Here is a 19680-nt window from a genome sequence, read left to right as displayed (position 1 = left end):
GAACTTTGGCGCTCGGAGCAGAACCACCCTTTGCTGGCCAGTCGTGTTGCTCCTCCAAGGAAGCAAGCGGCAGTGGCGACTGGGCAGAAAATAACGAAAGAAAGAAGAGAGGAAGTGGCGAAGGAAGAAGGAAAATGAAGCTAGCGCCGGGGGAGCCTGCAAGAGGGTGGCCCACAGCGGAGCAAAGCGGATTTGGCGTCCCCTTTTCCGCACCCCGGGCGTGAACGCTCTCTCCAACGCCACCCCGGGAAAGAAGTGGGTCTCGCCTGGGTGGAAAAGGGAAAGAACCCAAGTGCGAGCGCCGCTCCTCTGTCCGCGCTGCCCCCTTGGAACTCGGGCTGCTTCCCAGCCCAGCCGCCTCGAGGGGCCGGACGCAGTGCCAGGCGCCCTGCAGATGGGGCGGGCAGGGAACCCGCGCCCCAGCCGCGGGTGACAGGCGCCCGCCCGCCCGCCTGCCCCGCTCCGCGCAGTGCCCGGGCGGGCAGAGGATGCCAGGCGGAGGCACCCCGGAGCTGGATCTGAGATTGCCAAGGGCGCGCTAGGCTTCAATTCGGATGGCCCGGAGACCGTGCCAGCTCCTGGGACCGCTTCGCCGAGAGTGAAGCTGCGCGCGGGACCTGGAGGCGGAGACCTTAGGCGGCAGCTGCCGAGGGGCGAGGCGGGCGCAGGAGGGGGCGCGCTTTCTCCCTGCGGGTCTCAGTAATGAGGAGACTGAGTTTGTGGTGGCTGCTGAGCAGGGTCTGTCTGCTGTTGCCGCCGCCCTGCGCACTGGTGCTAGCCGGGGTGCCCGGCTCCTCCTCGCACCCGCAGCCCTGCCAGATCCTCAAGCGCATCGGGCACGCGGTGAGGGTGGGCGCGGTGCACTTGCAGCCCTGGACCACGGCCCCCCGCGCGGCCAGCCGCGCTCCAGACGGCAGCCGGGCAAGCGCCCAGAGGGATGAACCGGAGCCAGGGACTCGGCGGCCCCCGGCGCCCTCGCCGGGCGCACGCTGGTTGGGGAGCACCCTGCGTGGCCGGGGGCCGCCTGGCGTCCGGAAGCCCGGGGAGGGCCCGGGGCCCGAGACCCTGTGGCCGCGGGACGCCCTCCTATTCGCGGTGGACAACCTGAACCGCGTGGAAGGGCTGCTGCCCTACAACCTGTCTTTGGAAGTCGTGATGGCCATCGAGGCAGGCCTGGGCGATCTGCCGCTTTTGCCCTTCTCCTCCCCTAGCTCGCCGTGGAGCAGTGACCCTTTCTCCTTTCTGCAAAGTGTGTGCCACACCGTGGTGGTGCAAGGAGTATCGGCGCTGCTCGCCTTCCCCCAGGGCCTGGGCGAGATGATGGAGCTGGACTTGGTCAGCTCGGTCCTGCACATTCCAGTGATCAGCATCGTGCGCCACGAGTTTCCGCGGGAGAGTCAGGTGAGAGGCGAGTGGCGCGTGGAGTGCAGACAGGCGCCGCTGGGGGCAGGGACGGTAGAGTGGGGCGAGCAAAGGGGGCCCGCTGACGTCCAGAGGGACGTGGTGTCTTATAACTTTGACATTGTTTAAGGATGGAACCATAGTCACAGGTCGTAGGTAGAAGGACCTCAGCGGAAGTAGAATCAAACACTTTAAGAGTGGATGAAAATAAAATGTGGAAAGAAAAAAGGAAATAGGGAGAAAAGGGGAAAAAACATCTTCATGTTTTGACCAGCTGGGAAAAGTCTAGTGTGTGCCCGGCAGAAGTAGAAGTGGAGATTCAGGACCGTGGAGAGCGGTCAAGGCGCCAAATAGAAGGGCTGGGGATGGGGATAGGGGGTCCCTGAGTCTCACATTCCAGTGAGGAACTCTGAGAGCCTGTGGGAGAGAAAGCAGCATCTGCTGCCTTTGACTTCAGAAGTGTGTGTGAGCCCCAGGCGATGGTGTAAGGAAGAAACATGCCTCTGAATTCCTTTGAGTATACAGAGAATCTGCAGCTAGTACAGAAGCGATCCGTGAAGAAGAGTGGTTAAGAGTGTTTGGGGTATTGGAAAGTATTAGAAATACAGAACAGTGAAACAATGGATGGGAAGATTCATTTGGGGATTATTTCTTTGTCCCTGCCTTCCCTCTGTGTGACAGGGACTCAGAGGCTGCTATGCAATTGCTTTTATCTCTGTTCCCATTGCCTAAGAATAATTACCCTTTTTTGTCCGTTAAAAAAAGCAAACATATTTTCAATAAAGGAAGCTATTTGTGAACTTAACTGTTGATAAGTAATAACAAGGAGATAAATATTTAAGGACAGAACAAGGTCCTTGAGCAATAGGAGTTCTCTGCATTTTATGTATTACTTTTACATAGTGTCCAGCTGAATTAACCCTTGCACAAAGTATTTGTTAAGCTGACAGGTAACTGGTATTGGGCCCATTTTAAAGATTGAGAAACTGAGGAAAGTTCTGGGGCTGGCTCAACATTGGTCAGTGTCCACACGTTGGAGAATTTCTGGCTGCAACATGTTCACTCTGTTCCTTTAGATTATGTATACATGTGTGTATTTCTAATCTCTCTACTTCTGCTTCTGATATATATGCAGAGATAAGAGCTAAAATGAATAAGGGCAATATACATGTCAAAAGTTTGGTGGAATCTGTGCATAAAATATCCAGGGAGTACTAAAGATTCCTTTTCCTAGAAAAATAAATCTTACATTTTTAATTTTAGGAAGGGTGAATACAAACCACTTTCAGCAGTTACCTGGAAGATTCCTATTTAATGCTGAACTATAGAAATTTGATCTGCAGAGTGCAGGCTAATTAACTTTTATCTAAAATATTTCTGTCACCTGAATCTGAATGACTATAAGCAGCAGATGGGAAGGCATGGGAAACACAGGTGCACAATGCTGCCAATGGCCCAAGTGTTATAAACATGAAATTGCATCCATAGGGTGCATCATTATTAATATCCATGCAGAATCAGATCTAACAGAATGCAGGAGTCAGCACCACTAGCGTCTCACCATTGCTTCCTTATTACCTAATACTTCATAAGTTGCCAATAGTGGTCACAGTCTCCAGACGCCTTTCCATTTGTAGATTGTTTGGCAAGAATCTTAAATAGCAGCACTTTCCTCCCCCCTCAAAAAAAATTAGGGTTTCTTAGCTAGAAGAGAAATTGTGTTCCCTAATGGAAGTGTGCAGTGTACAGCACATTCCGACTGGAAAAACCATGAAGCAGAATCTAGTGTCAGTAAAATTCAAAGCTTTAAGAAGACTGGAAGAATAAAGTCCACCAGAGACAAATCGACAATAAAATAAATAGTCGGTCAAGCACAGTTACTTCTGTATTCAGAAACATTTCAAATCATCGTCATCATTGTTGCTTTCATGGTACACATCTTGAAAGAGAGAGATTACTGTATTAATTCAGCCCTGATTTGTCCCGTGAGGATATTTTCATCTCCTTTTGCATTTTCAGTTCAAACATATTTAACGTGTCTTACTATGATTCTATCATTTAAATGGCATTCTCCAAATTCAATATTAAGAATGTTCTGCTCAATGCCAAATCACTATAATATGTAATTTTAGGATGCGACCATAATCTGCATTCAGGAGAAATCATAACTGGTTTTTCCCTTTCTTCTCCTGAAAAGTGGACCTTGCATTAATACACTGATGTGACTTTAAAAAGAAAAAACTTTCTAAATCTAAGAGAATGTCAAACTCATTCTACACATTAAATAAAATTGACGATTTAGCCATTATCCTCAAAGTCTGCTCCCCTCTGATTTAACTTGTTAATTATGTCAGAGCCTGAATAAAGGTTTCTGGAAGGAAGTGAACTTATTCACACAACCAAGTAAAATAAAATTGGGTCTCTTATTCAGACAAACCAAAATTGCTCGTAGAGGAGGAACAACAGCAGCTGTTTTCTCTCACATTCTCAGGGGCTGCTGATTTCTTTCAGATGCAGGTTCCAGTCCATAAGTAATGGCTTTGGTAACATCCTGCCACCACTCTTGAATGGAAGGAGATACCACTGACATGACCAAGAAAAGCACAGAAGTTTCATTTCAATATACTATGTACTCAAAACATAAACACATAATTGGTTTGGAGGGAACTAACTTCCTGCAGGCAGGAAAAGTCCTTAAAAGTAAACTAGTTCACTACTCACTTTTTGAAAACACCTATATATTGTCAGGTGGCACCTGTGGCTCAAAGGAGTAGGGCACCGGCCCTATATACCAGAGGTGGCCGGTTCAAACCTGGCCCTGGCCAAACACAAACAAAAAACACGTGTATATTGTCACTACACTATACAAATTTAATACACCATTACACACAGGATGGAGTCAGAGCACATTCCTACTAAGAAAAAAATTCTCACTTCTCTACCACACTCAAACCCCCACTTGAGGCTAATCCATTTTAGTAAAAATGATCACTTCTTAGTTCTAAATTCTATTCCTATGACTGTCAAATAATGGGGTTGCATATGAACCTAGTTCCTTTTACATTTGTTACATCAAGTGCCTACAGTTACACTTTTTTTTCTCTTCTGTGTCCATATTTCTTTTTCTTCTAGCGATTTTAGAGGATTTGTGCGGTTTCTTCAAAGTTAAGTCTACAATTTACCTGCTGAGATAGTAACAAGCACACATTTCTCCCAAAATACATATCTTCTATGAATTCCATTTCAGTTCCATTAGGCAGAGTTAATGAAGTTGACATTATTGTCTTAGATCAAACTGATGCAATTCGAAAGTGACTGTTTTCAACTCTTGTTCAATGTACTTACCACAATTTTGGCTGTCTCATTAGTCATATGTACAACAAATCCATTTTTTTTGACATGGAAATGTAAATGTTTTAGATGGCCCATTTTTTCTGATAACACAGGGCTGAGAACTGAAGTCTGTGTGTTAGAATCTGGCCAGCACAGCACTACTTGTATATAGTATAGGAACACAGCAGTGATACTCAATAACCTCAGTACCTCATGAGGGGACCAGGAAGGGACACTTATTTTTTAAATATCTGCTCTCAACTGTGTTAGTTTTCCTTGACTTCCTTCGTGCAAAGCACAGCTCTCCTCTGGGGGAAACGTATTCTTCCACAACTTTATGCTGAATGGCTGATTGTAGCCCCTAATTGTTGCTCACTTCAAGATAAACAATTTCAAATTAAATCTCAAGTGGTGCAAAACTTTTCCTAGTAGTGATCTTTTTACAGGTTCTTCTCGAGGAAAAGAGATGCAGAATTAATTTGGAAGTTTTTTTTAACTGGTAATTTATTTATAGTATTTATTTTTCTAAATAAATAGAGCAGAAGAGACTAGCAGACACCATTTATTGGGCAATTAGTCTGTCTCTCCCACTTACCACAGGAATGTCATTTAATCCATAAAGAAGATATTTGATTTTGATCTTATTTGACCATTGTATCTTAATTTATTATTAAATCAGCTGAACTATCTGAAGACCAATTTCTCAGTGCTTTATCTTCTGCTACTGCAAAAGGCACCATGGATTTTGCACCATTGGGTTTTATTCATGAATACTCCCAGTTAGAGTCAAACCATCTCAGTTAAAAGAACACAGTATAATAGAAAGCATATAAAATAGTGGTCAAAAGATTCCCATCTGCCTCTGTATCTTTCTAGCCATGTAATCTCAAGCAAGTGACTCTCCCTCCGAGCATTAATGCTTACCAGTCAAAATAAGGTACTTCACCATGCTGACAGAGTTGTTTTGTGAATCAAATGAGAAACCAGAAGTACCTTGGGAAAATGTACAGTGTTAACCAAATACCTAGTGTGTCATGATCTAATAAGAATACATTAATCCCTAATTCTCCAATAATTCTCCATTCGTGAGAATTTTGATTTGCAATTACTAATCAAAATGGGATATTATTTACATGTAACGTCTCCATCCCCCAACTTCCCCTTTACACTCCCCCTCAGTTTTTCTCTTATAAAGAAAATTGAGTGGGTCTAGCCAAAAACAAAGACAAAAACCCAAATAGGTTCCTAAGAAGTTTGCACACTTGCCTGGGAAAAGAACACATGCCTTAGTACTGCATGCATGTCACTGTCTGAACCAGTGACAACTATTCAGCCCAGCTTCGAGAGCCTTAGATTCTGCCATAGAAGCTTCAATAAGATGCTCAAGGTTTTTGAGAAATGTTGGTCCTTCGTATTGGCCATAAGTTTTTTCTATAGACAAACTCATTATCCCTAGGACTATGGCCACACAGAGATTGTCCCATTCATACCCTTATTTCACAACTCTGTGACTAAGCACACATTAGCTCATTCAACTTTTTTTTTTTTTACAAGTCTTTCTTGATAAAGAAAGTAATGTGTTAGTTTATACTGCCTGCCACAAGCTCTTTATCTCACCATGGACACTTAAAAATTTTCACATCAGCTACTTTGAGTGTAATTGCCCTAGACAACTATATTGGGCTCGCGTCAAGGTATTGCTCATTTTAGTGAAATCACTAACTGTTGAGATGAGAAATCTCATTGTCTTTTTTCCTGCCTGCTCTGCTAGCTGCTGCCACATACACAGAAGAGTAGAGGAGCTATACAGCCCCAGAAATCGGATGCCAAATCCATAAGACTATTTAAGAAAAATGAACATCTCTTATAATCTGCCACGTTGTTTCATGAATGGAGGTGTGAATGACAAACTCACAGAAATCTTTCAGCCATTCAATTGTCTTTCTCTGATATCTTCTTTATGGGAATGTAGGAGAAAAAGAGCCATGGGGAGAAGATGAGCTAAGAGAGAGAGGAAGCTTGCTCGCTCGCTCTCCCCTCTCTTCTCTCAGCCTGACCTCAGCCACATTCTCAGATCTTCTTCCTAACTATATAAGATTCAGGCATTTTTAGGGGGAACTCTTCACTGTGTTTTATCTTTTGCACTGAGGGAGTGGGTTGGTCCCTGACCTGCGATGTTAATGAGAGCAGCAGGAATAAACCCAGTCTGGCCCAGTGATGGAGATGAGCCTTGCAGGGGCTCAAGTGATAAAGAATTAGACAGCTTTTAATTCATCTGAGTTCTGCTTTATCATTATTCATTTGAAGCATAAATCTAGGAAATATTTTAATCATATATATTCTTGTAGCATTTATGTTTCCCAAGGCTTCTTCACACATGTGTTTATATAATCCTCCTAACAGCCCTGTAAGGTAGCTACCAATATATAGGCAAAATATATGGAAATAGAAAGAACTATCCAGTGTAGGAGGTGAGGAGTCATCAAGAAGATAAAAGGCTAATGATTCCTTGTGAATTTAGTAATTTGCAGCCTACAACCAAAGAACAGACCGGATCCATCACTGCTTTTATATCCCAGTAGAAAGGATAAAAGACTGATCTACTTCCAGGTTCGACAGTTAAAAGTACACTGTACACTAAACATTAATCAGTGAGAATTTAATTGATTGAATCATGATATATCTTTACAATGAGTACTATGTACGCATTCAAAATAACGCTCTGTTGATTGACATAGAAAAGTAAAACACTTTATAAAACATATATAAAGTGTGACTTCATTTTGATAAAATGTGAAGTCTGGAACTTTATTTATAAAAACATCAATAATGATTATAATTTAGATGGCAGACGTCCTATTTTTTCATATTCATGCCTCTGCTTTCCTAAAAATAATGATATGTTATCTATATAATCAAAAAATAATAAGAGAAAAAAGATAAGTTGCCTTCCCACTTTTCTCATCTGTGCTTTCAATACTTCAATAAGAAAATATATATTTCAAGAACAATAAATTGTGGAGTATGTTTAAATTTATCAAGGGAGGAGGGAGGAGGATCGGTAGGCTCTAATGTACGCGGTGTAAGGGTGTACGCACACCCCTGGATGAAGGGCTCAACTACAACTTGATCTTTGACTTAGAAATGGAAACAATGTGACTTAATCATTCTCACCCTCATCTTAATCTAAAATAAATAAATTAAATAAATTAAATAAAACCAAAACAAAAAAAAATTGACAAAGTCCATTCTCATTTACTTTATCATTTTATCAATTACTTTGCGCAGTGAGCAGGACAAATATTATTACTTTCATAATGCAAATGACAAAACCTGAGATAATAACATACAGATGAGGGAAATGAAAGGTGAGAATTAAGAGCGTTTGCTTTTGAGAAGCTGGGAGCTATGTTGAAATCTCAGGTCTACAACTTTCTAGACATCCTTCCTTAGGAAGCAACCTTCGTGTCTCCAGGTTTTAATTTCTTGAATCATAAAATGTGAATATCTCATACGTTTGTAGTGAGAACTATTTCAATGTGAACATGGTATCTTGAGTGCAACTTGTTCTTATCATGATAATGATGGTTATTTTAGCACAAAGTATTGATATAGCAAGATTAATATAACAGTAATCAGAATATGAACTCTAGTATTTTAGCCTGTTTTCCAGGAAATTTCTATATACACTTTCAATATATGTATAATATTCAGACTTAGGATATCCAGTTCCAGCAAACAACCCAAAGAAAAATTAAGAAATAGGGTGTTTTAAATTTTTTGTTTTTTAGAAAATGGCCCTGCTGGCTCGGTGCCTGTGGCTCAAGTGGCTAAGGCGCCAGCCACATACACCCAAGGTGGCGGGTTCGAATCCAACCCGGGCCCGCCAAACAACAACGACGGCTACAACCAAAAAATAGCCAGGCGTTGTGGCGAGAGCCTGTGGTCCCAGCTACTTGGGAGACTGAGGCAGGAGACTTGCTCGAGCCCAGGAGTTGGAGGTTGCTGTGAGCTGAGATACCATGGCACTCTACCCAGGGGGACAGCTTGAGGCTCTGTCTCAAAAATAAAAAAAAAAAAAGAAAGAAAGAAAAAAAGAAAATGGCCCTGCTATGCTGCCAATAATGCCCAACTCTTGGGCCCAATCCACCCTCCCTCTTCAGGCTTCCAAGCAGTTAGGGCCACTGCCCAGCTGAAATATGCTGTTTTGAAATCCTACTTAGAGTTCACTGAAATACACATGAAATATGAGTATATGTAAAGTTTGGTCCAAGATGAAGTGGACTTTGAGGTCTAGTTTTAGCTAGTTACTTCTTTCTATGGGTTCAGGATGGTCACATTTTCACAGCAGTTATGTCAGAGGTTAAGAATTTTGTTATGGTCTGTTAGAATTATCAAGGAACTCACAAATTTTTCCCTATCTACTATCCTAACTTCTCATAAAAGGCTCTGAGGAGCTAAACTCAAAAGACAATAATAGAATGGAAATGATGGTTTCACTTTATTAATAAGTGCATGACTTCCCTCGTCCACAGCTCTTTAGAGAAGATTCGGTTGGAACACATAGCTTGGGCCTCAGGGTTTTGTGGCATTTCCTAGTTCTAAATTTTGACATCTACCCATTTCCATCTGGGCAAATGAAAGAAAGAAGTAGCACAAGAGATAGAAGAGAAATGATGGGAGTCTTTGGATCAGAGTTGGCTTATTTCACTGTGACCATCCCAAAGATTTCCACATCTGAATCCTCAGAATGTGTGAGTGTGTTATCTTTTATGGCAAAAGAGATTTGAAGATGTGATCATGTGAAGTATGGCAGGAGGAGAGGAAGGTATCCTGGATTGTCCAGATGGGCCCAATGTAATCACATGTGTCCTTTTAAGAATAATCAGCGCTGGAGTCAGAGCAGAAGGCTATGTGATGATGTAATAATGTGATGAAGGAAGGGAAGATTGGACTGACACACTTTGAAGATGAGGAAGGGGCTGTAAACTAAGGAATAGATAGTCACTAGAAACAGAAAAGCCAAGGAAATGGATTGTCCCCTCAGAGGCTCTGAAAAGAATGCAGCCCTGCCTACCTTGACTTTAGCCCAGTGACACTGATTGCAACTGTGACCTCCAGTCATAAGTGATAAGAGAATAAATTGGTGTTATTTTAAACCACTAAGTTTTTGGCAATTTATTACAGTAACAATAGGCAACTAATACACTTGCCCCTACAGACACATGCCCGAAGAAGGTAAAAAAGAGACAGGTAATCTTTATCTTTGTCCCGGGAAGACAGGTTCTATTTCAACTCATACACTTTGTAGATGGAGAAAAAAATTCAAGCAAATTTCAATTTAGGTTCCTGTCTTCTAAGACACAGGGATTCCACCCACTAGTAACCATGACTCAATTGGTATTTACTTTTTATTAGAAAGAGCAAAGTCTAAATTGACATGGATCAAAGGTTCAAAAACTTCTCTTTACCTATGGGCTTTATGTGTATCAATGTAACTGACCATGGCTCTTATTAACCCAAGTTTAAGGGACAATAGCACTGCTGTATACTAAGGCTTATCAATATGGGGCAACCATAAAGAAAACCCTTTGTGCTTTTTTGAATTCTGGTATGTCAAAACTGCTTGATGCACACAGTTTTGAGGGACTTTTCAAATGCATATTGCTTTTCTGATCATAAAAATAAAACACATGCTGCACTATTCGTGCATGTCCACAGATAACCCTGAATAAATTTTGATGTGTTTGATTCTCTCGAGGTTAATGGTTTAAAATTTTAGCAATAGTAGAGTACAATTAAGGAAAGCCCTGTTGTCACCCTACTGAGGCACTGGCATCAAAGAACAGGAGAAATAAAGAAAAGTCTTGTTATAAAAAAAATTTCTGAAAACTCAAATTTGACATGGCTTTTGAAACTTGAGCATTTGGGTATTTCTGTATTAAAAGGTGATCTTTTCCTTTGTGTTTGCAGTCTATCTTTATATTTTCATCACTCTGCAAGTGGCTGTATCTGTACAGCACCAAACAATAGCTCAGCCTGTATCTTGCAGGAACATTATTAAGAAGGGCTTAGAAATGGGATGTCACTACTCTGCTCTCAGAGGTGATCGTGAGCTGAACTTACTGAGCATTAGTATAGTACTAAGCTATTTTGTGGCTACAGAACCTGCATGCAATCTTCTTTTTATATTGAAGGCCTCAACTATTATAAATAGAAGCCAAACAAAAGTTGGGTTAATACTCTCCAGATTAAAATATACATATATATTCTCAGGAACAAAGTTAAAGCTTCAGCACATCTTTATCTAACAGAATCATATATGGCTGTGTGGTAGAATGATACCTGTTCAGTTCTAACCAGAGATCTTAAATGAAGATTCCATTAAACAAATAATTTACTTCCATATCTTGTGAACACAAAAGGAGCAGGTATACACACAGTTTCACACACAAGGGCATAGTATCATCTTGGTCCTGTAGCAGGAGTAAATTTGAGTCTTCATTATACACATAAAGAAAAACTTCAATATGTAAAATGAATGATAAATCCATGTCTGAATTAATCCCGTGTGCCTTCACCCGTCACAGACACAGAGAGCCACCTAGTGGTCCCCCAAATATGGCTCTAAGTTGAAGCATCCTAAGAATTTCAACCTCACAACACGGGAAGAGATTCAAAGCAGCAGTTACTTCCTGCCTGGGCCTCTGCCTGGGGGAGATGTAGGCTAATCCATCAAAGAGAAGACCTTCTTCTGTCTTCTACTAAAAAGATTCAACAACCTCTTCTGTACTGCCAGCATATCTAACGTTATAAACCACAAAGGAAGATATCTCAAAGTCTGGGTCCCGAGGGTTGGGAGAAAAATATGAAAGACTCTTCACTAACTGCAGAAATGTAGCATGGTTAGTTTATGTAGCTGTGTTTCCTATCACTTTCGTTCACGGTGCAGTATGAAAAGCTGCCGCCATTTTATTGTGTTAAGCACATCGTTTATTCCTTCACTTCTGATTATTAAAAAAAAAAAAGTGTATGCCTTGGGAATAATTCTGAAAGCTAACAGAATGCCAAAGAATAAAATTAAAATCGCCCCTAAATATACAACCCGAAGATCTGCTGATAGATATGCTTTAGATAATTGGTTCTTGCTATTTGATGAAGTTCCCTTTTAACTTACCCACACAAGATAAACATCTTCCCATATCACTAATATTATTCTCCATCATTCTTTTTTTTTTTTTTTTTTTTTTTTTTGAGACAGAACCTCAAGCTGAGCCCCTGGGTAGAGTGCTATGGCTTCACTGCTCACAGCAACCTCCAACTCCTGGGCTCAAGCGAGTCTCCTGCCTCAGCCTCCCAAGTAGCTGGGGCCACAGGCGCCCGCCACAACACCTGGCCATTTTTTGGTTGCAGCCATTGTTGTTTGGCGGGCCAGGCTGGATTTGAACCTGCCACCTTTGGTGTATGTGGCTGGCGCCTTAGCTGCTTGAGCCACAGGCGCCGAGCCTCCATCATTCTTAAGATCATATGCCTTTGAATGGGTCATTTCCTGATTTGTTTACCTAGTCTCTGTTGTTTAAAATCAGGTCATCAAAGAATAAATGAGACTGCTACTAATGGGCCTATACCCGATTCACCAGCTTTAACACTTCCTTCACACTTTCACAGTCACACTGTGGAACGGCCTCTACTTGAGTTCTACTGCACCACCACGCTTTTCTCCTCTTTTTTCTGCTGCTTTTTCATTATTCCTTACCGATTGCGCATCTTATCTTAGATCCTTTATAATAATTACTATGGCCTATAGTATTGGACTATGTGGGTGGTCCAATACAATAGCCTCTATTCAAATATGGAGACTTAGATTTAAATTAATTAAAAATATATAAAATTTAAAAGTCAGTCCCCCGAGCACGTGAGTCACATTTCAAGCATTCAGTGGCACACATGTGTAGTAGTCATTACATTGAACATCACAGACATAGGCAATTTCCATTTCCATAGAAAGTTCTATTGGATTGTGCTGTCAAAAGATGTGCAATTGCAAGGGGAAAAGAATGCCATGAAGTTCAAAAAGAGGCAGTGTGTCCTGACATTCTACAGGAAAATGACAAGGAACAGAATGTGTGGGGTAGAGTGGGCTGCACCCCCGAAGAGCGTTTAGGAAGCTCCTCTCTTTCTCCCCTGCTCTGGGGCTCAGTGACTCTTTTTTCACTTTCTCACTTCACATCTGCCATAACTTCTCCATGGATGTGGTTCTTAAGACAGGACTTAGCCTGATCCCAAATGACTTTACAACTCTCATCAGGCCATCTGACTGCATTTGTTATGTATCTTAGTCCAAATTATCCAGACATTTGATTGCCCAATCTACATAGGTTGGTTCCCCTCCACCCCAAGTTACATATCCTCCCTTAATTCAATCAGCACTGGCCATCCTCCTAAGTCATATGCACCATATAAGCCCTAGAATACAGCAGTAAATAAAGTAGAAAAGCTGCTCTCAAGGAACTCACATTGTAGAAGGGGAGACAGAGAACAAAACATGCAAACAAAGAACTATGTAAGATACTGTGATTTGGTAGGGACACGTGCCATGGGGAAAAACAAAACAGGGCAAAGGATGAGAGAAAGGCTATGGTTGGTCAAGTGAGGCCCATCTGAGCTTTACCTTTGAGCAGAGAACAAAGTAAGGAGTGAACCACTCAAGTTTCTATGGGAAGAGCATTAGGAGCCAAGGGAACAAAAAGTACAAAGACCCTGAGATAGAAATAAGCAAAGCAATGAAGAGTTGTTGAATAAATGGACTATCCTTGGTACCACCCATAACCCAATATTTTAGTGGGCACAGTTTCAAAGGAGGTATAAATAGTGAAGCAATAATTCAATCTAATACACCTCTATAGAAGGACCTTTCCGAAGGCTTCAACTCCTGAATTTATCTCTTTGCATGTAAAAAGAAAAGAGATTTCTAATTGGAATTTTCAGTCATATCTCCAAATCTAACCCCAAACTTAAAATATGTAAAGAGAGTCTGAGAAGCAATCCCTCCCGCCTCTACAGGATTTTTCATAACATCTTTGACTTCTCCTTTTTCTTCTCAACAGGTTCTGCTGCCTTTCTCCATATATCTCTCATCTCCCAGTTCTTTCTTCTTATTTTCACATTCCCTTCTCCCACCAATACTTCTGGAGAGGCTCTTTTTCTCTAGTTTCTTTCCGCCAAACCATTTTGCACACTACTGCTAGATAAATCTTCCTAAAGCAACTCTCATTCTTTCTTTCATTCTTTCAGCAAACACCCATCAAGTTTAATGTGCTGAGCTTCATGCCATTCCCTTGCTCAAAAACCACTTTACAATCCAATATTTCCTTTCTTTTTCCATGACCTAACACTCTTGTGGGATGAAATACACACCTTAATAACAATCGCTCACTATAACAGTAATTCACAGAAATGAAGTGGGGTACACCACCCTTAAGAGAAAGTATCAGATTCTCCAGGTTTTTATGAGTGTAGCTCAAAAAAAGCATTCCATCCCTCACTGACGTGCCAAGACTCTGACATGCCTCCCCGAAAGCCAGAGAAATATAGGTCAATAATCATCAGCAAATCTACAGAACCCTGGTCCTCAAGGCCGTCTCACAAACATGTGCAACTGACTCTTGCCAATCCATGACATTCTGTTGAGATATAGGTACACAGAAAGCATACAATTTCTAGAAGTTGAAATGTGTATATGATTTTTTAAAAATCAATAAATGTAAATCAGTGCATTAAAAAGCATTTTCCATTGAATATCTATACAGAAAGACAGATATATGCCTAAGTTGTCACGATTTGCAGATGAAGTATGCCCTAATACAGAATTGATTTTTCCATCAAAACAATGTTATCTGTACTTTTTAAGACCTCAGGCCAGGCCACCAAAGCCTGTTTGACCCATTATATATCAGAACTTAGATAGTAATAGTATACGGACACTAAACACCACCATCTGTAACAGACTCTTTCTGTTGGATACCCAGGGGGATGTGGAGTAGCAAGGAGAGGTGGAAACGTGGCTTTAAATTATAGTTCTAAAATTATTGGTAGAACTTTGGAAAAATGCCTTGGAACCTCAGTTTCCTTCTTTGTAAATAGTCACTCATTCAACATGTATTTATTGAGTGCCTACTATGCTATGTTGAGGAATTAACACTGGTTTCCGTGAGTTAATATACATGTACATAAAAACACCTTGTAAATCCAAATTTTAAAAAGAGGTGAGGACCCTTGTTACTGAAACATTCTTTTTCTTCAGGAAAATTCATTCCTAGTTCCAGGATATGCTTTCCTCAGGACTAATTTGGCAATAGAAACAGCCCACTATTGTCCCACCCTCTTGCAAATGTCCGGAGTGGTAGAACTGTGATTTCCAAATGGTCAGCAGCAATTGGACGTGGAGAGGAGAGCAGAGTGTCACACTTCCCAAGCAGGGAACTTAAAAAATGTGTTCATTTTTGATGTTCCCATTGTCAGAAGGAGAACACAGGGAACTCAGCGCTCACCGCTGGCAGGACAGGAGGAGTGCAGCGAAAACGCAGGTTAGAATGAGAAACACTCGGTAAATCAATTATTATTAAAGCTAGGACTGCCAGTTTAAATTCATGAAAATGCACGTGTTAAGATTGGAGAGTGCATCAATTTCTCAATGAAACTCCATATTGGGTTGGGATACTGGAAGTGATCACATGCCATTCTAATCTTCATTCCAAGCGCACCTTTACCATTCGCAGGGCAGCACCCACCTAAAAACCTTTACTTCTCCAGGTCTCAGAACTGCTTCAGAATTTAACCCCAAACCCAAGCCAGGGGAGCTCTCGGGACCTCCTTGAAGAACAAGAAAAGGAAGCCACACTAGCAGAGATCAGTAATAAACCAACAAGCTTAGCCTTGGCTCCACCATGTCTGCCTACAGTACCCTAATGGCCCCCGAACTTGACCCCCTCTGCTCTATTCTCCAAGCTGCTATCAGAAGAAACCCAGCCCAGTAGCCTCCTGACACCTTTTCACGACTCTCCCCAAATGTCAGCAGTGCATCCCAAACTTCAGGCACACCTGTATTGCCTTCACAATTTCCATCATACCTGTGTTATCCACTGCTATTAATTTTTAAAACTAATTTGCTGTTTTACTTAAACTTCATTTTTAAAATCTTTTCCTGACAACATTAATGAAAAACCAATACCACTTGTCTGGTTTTAAATAGAAATTAACTGTACAAATCAGTCCACAATGAAAACAAAACAATTCCCGCTAGGTAACTTTGCCTGCCAGAGGTCTGAACCTGAGTCTTTTATTAAGAAAGAAAATTTGGGGTGGCACCTGTGGCTCAGTGGGCAGGGTGCCAGCCCCATATACCAAGGGTGGCAGGTTCAAACCCAGCCCCGACCAAACTGCAACAAAAAAATAGCCAGACATTGTGGTGGGCACCTGTGGTCCCAGCTACTCAGGAGGCTGAGACAAGGGAATCAACTAAACCCAGGAACTGGAAGTTGCTGTGAGCTGTGTGACACCACAGCACTCTACTAAGGGTGATAGAGTGAAACTCTGTCTCCACAAAAAAAAAAAAAAAAAAAAAAAGGAAAAAAGAAAGAAAGAAAGAAAAGAAAAGAAAAAGAAAAAAAATAAAGAGAAGAAAATTTCCAGGTGTTATAGACGCATTAAAGACACATTGACATGAAGGCTTTCTCCTTGACTAAACAGACAGATTAAATGCTAATTGAAAAAGGATTAAGGTTCTCACTAGGTGACTCAGTATTATTAATGTCAAGTCCCTAAACAACATAAAAATCATCTCATGAACTACCTACACCCTGCCAAACGCCAACTTCTAAGATGAATTCTAAGCAGCTTAGTGTGGCATTCGAGACCCTTTGTTACCTAATCCTCCCTTACCTCTTCTCATTGATTTTTTTTTATTTTTTAGAGATAAAGTCTCACTTTATTGCCCTCAGTAGAGTTCCATGGCATCTCAGCTCACAGAAACCCCAAACTTTTGGGCTCAAGAGATCCTCTTGTCTCAGCCTCCCGAGTAGCTGGAACTACGGGCGCCCTCCACAACACGCGGCCATTTTTAGAGACAGGGTCTCACTCTTGCTCAGGCTGGTCTCAAACCTGTGCTGCCTCAGCCTCCCAGAGTGCTGGCCTTACAGGCCTGAGCCACCGCGCCCCGCCTTCTCATTGATTCTTCACACTGGTCCTCACTTTTTGCACTTTGTGCTCCAACACTGCTCCAAGCCTTGGCACATACTGTTTGTCCTCACTGTTTGCATGGCCCTCTCCCTCTGTCTCTGTACCAAATAAACATCAGCTCTTCTGTGCCTGGTACACTGCCCACCCTCCCCTTACCACAATTACTCACCTCCACTTCTGTGTGACTTTTCTACCTTACACATTTGTCACACAGTAGTGTCATTATTTGTTAACATGTGCGATTCTCTCTCCTCCACCAGACTGAACTGTTAGGCTCCTCATACGATGTCTGGCTCATAAGAGATGCTCCATGACTGTTGATTAACCTGGATTAATGGTCCACACTCCCATCCCTTCTGGCATCACAGAGCTAAGTAGCACGTGTGGAGAACTCGCCACCTGTCAAGGTGTGGTGATGTGAGCCTGACCCAGTGCACCTCCTCCTGGAAGGGGTCCTCCTTCACTGTGGTAGTGAGAGTCCGTGAACCCCTGGAATTCAGTTTGTGACCCCTCCAAAATTTAGTATAAGATGTAGAACAAAGTCCAGAGAGTAAGGCCTGGGGGAAATTGATTTTGTAAGAAATAGAAAACCTGTTTCTACTGCCCCATCAAACTCTTCCTGCTTCCTTCATTGTCCCCGAATCATTTTTCAATTTGCCTTAGACAGAAGATGACACTGTTCTCATGCCTTTGAGCCATGGCTTTTCCAAACCTTCACTCCCCCTCCAGCCAATTTCACTGCATTGTATAGCCAAAGATTCTTGACATTTAAAATTACAGAATGCCAAACTCGATGAAAAGTAAACTTACTGGAAAGAATTGCCAGTGAAAAAGAAAATTCCTGGAATTATGTTTTATCCTGTCATCTCCTGTCAAACAAAATCTCAGGAAGTCAGGCAAGAGTTCAGATTTGCCTCAGATTAGCCACGTCTATTCCTAGCTTCCCACTGTGCTCACAGCTTGTCTGTCAGGAAGTACAATTCTTTGGGTTTTCAGCCTTCCGGAGTGGTGACCATCTGTGTGTGAACAGCACCCAGGTAACTTCAAAACATAGATACCCTGATCTATCAAATCAGACCCCTAGGGGTTGGAACATAGAAATATGTCCACAAAAACAAACAATTTCACAGGTAATTCTGAGTCTCATTTTTGGGAACCACACGATCCTAAGTCTTATCTCATGTGATTTATAAAATGTGACTAGGATGCACCTGAAAAAGTCACCTTGGTAATTTTGAAGTACAGATTTGGGGGCTCACGGAATGTCACTAAGTTGTGTAGTATTTTGGCACCTACAAATATATGCCTCATTATCTACAATTTTTTAAAGAAACACCTTCAGGTGATTCATATCTGCACAGTACAGATTGAAAACTAATGACCTGGGGCAGAGGTCCCAAACTCAGATGGCTTATGGGGGCCAAGAAGGTAATGGAAATGTGAAAAAGCAATCCCAAAGAACACAGTGGAGAGTAGCAAAGCTGTGTGCACCGACGAGTGAGTGCCTGACCTTTCTAAAGCAGCCAGCCAGCCACCACTGCAACCACTGGTTGTCATTGCAACCACTCAGCTGTTACTCACAGGGAACGCTGCCAGATATTCTGACTTTTCAAAAGAAGCTAAGATTTTTTTTTAATATAAAAATTTCCTTACATGAAGCCAGGCATAATGGTACATACCTGTAATCCTAGCATTGTGGGAGGCCAAGGTGGGTGGATTGTTTGAGCTCAGGAGTTCAAGACTAGCCTGAGCAAAAGTGACACCCCATCTCTACTAAAAACAGAAAAACTAACCTGGCCCTGTGGTGGATGCCTGGAGTCCCAGCTGCTTGAGAGGCTGAGACAAGAAGATTGCTTAAGCCCAAGAGATTGAGGTTTCTATAAGTTATGATGCCACAGCACACTACCCAGAGTGACAGAGTGAGACTTTGTCTCAAAACTAACTAAATAAATAAAATCTCCTTCAATGTTGACAACTCACTCACTTTTTTTTCGTTTGTTTTCTGCAGTTTTTGGCAAGGGCTGGGTTTGAACCCACCACCTCTGGTATATGGGGCTGGTGCCCTACTCCTTTGAGCCACAGGTGCCACTGACAACTCATTCACTTTTTTGAACAAAACCTCAGGCCTCCTAATGCTGGGCAGTCACCAGTTCAACACCCTCTGGAATAGGCAATATCAAGGCATTTGTAGTAGACAAGCATTAAGCAGAAGTGCTTCAATGCCTCGCTACGTAATAGGAGGTGAATAGGCCTGTACCCATACCAGGTACGGTTCCTTTAAGGTGCAGGTAGAGAGAGCTAGAATAAGTACATATCATAAAGGATGGGGGGATGCCCTTATGTAAAAGCAAGAAAATAAGGGGGAAAAAGACACTAAAAGATATTGAATATAATCCATTCATAATGTGCCTGTGAATTAATCTTAGAAATCTTACTCATAAAACTGAGATAATGATGACTACTTATAGTGTTTAGGTATCAATTAAAGAGAATAGTTTATATCATGTGGATTAATGACAGCATTTCATTTGACATATAGTATGTATTCAGTTATTGAAAATGCTGGTTTCCTTATTCTCCCTTTCCTGAGACCTCTGTTTCCTAAATTAAGACAGGCACTAAAGAAAAACAAATTCATGGCAAAAAACTAACAAATTCCTTTGACCTTCATGTGTGTGTGTTTTGTAAAAAATATAATTGCTAAAAAAA

General features: G+C 41.8%; 1 protein-coding gene across 1 annotated transcript in view; it reads left to right on the top strand.

Annotated features, from left to right (window-relative positions):
• Positions 1 to 281: 281 nt before the first annotated feature.
• Positions 282 to 19680, top strand: part of GRIN3A (glutamate ionotropic receptor NMDA type subunit 3A) — a 171799-nt gene continuing 152400 nt past the window's right edge. Inside the window, exon 1 of the mRNA XM_003785185.2 lies at positions 282 to 1401. Coding sequence (XP_003785233.1) covers positions 703 to 1401 — 699 coding nt within the window. The 5' untranslated portion in view covers positions 282 to 702. The remainder of the gene's footprint in view (positions 1402 to 19680) is intronic.

This window comes from Otolemur garnettii, unplaced genomic scaffold (assembly GCF_000181295.1).
Source record: "Otolemur garnettii isolate 467f Iridium unplaced genomic scaffold, OtoGar3 scaffold00014, whole genome shotgun sequence".
Lineage (NCBI taxonomy): Eukaryota > Metazoa > Chordata > Mammalia > Primates > Galagidae > Otolemur > Otolemur garnettii.
The sequence above is the reverse complement of the archived record's forward strand: the minus strand, read 5'-3'. Positions and strand labels throughout refer to the sequence as shown.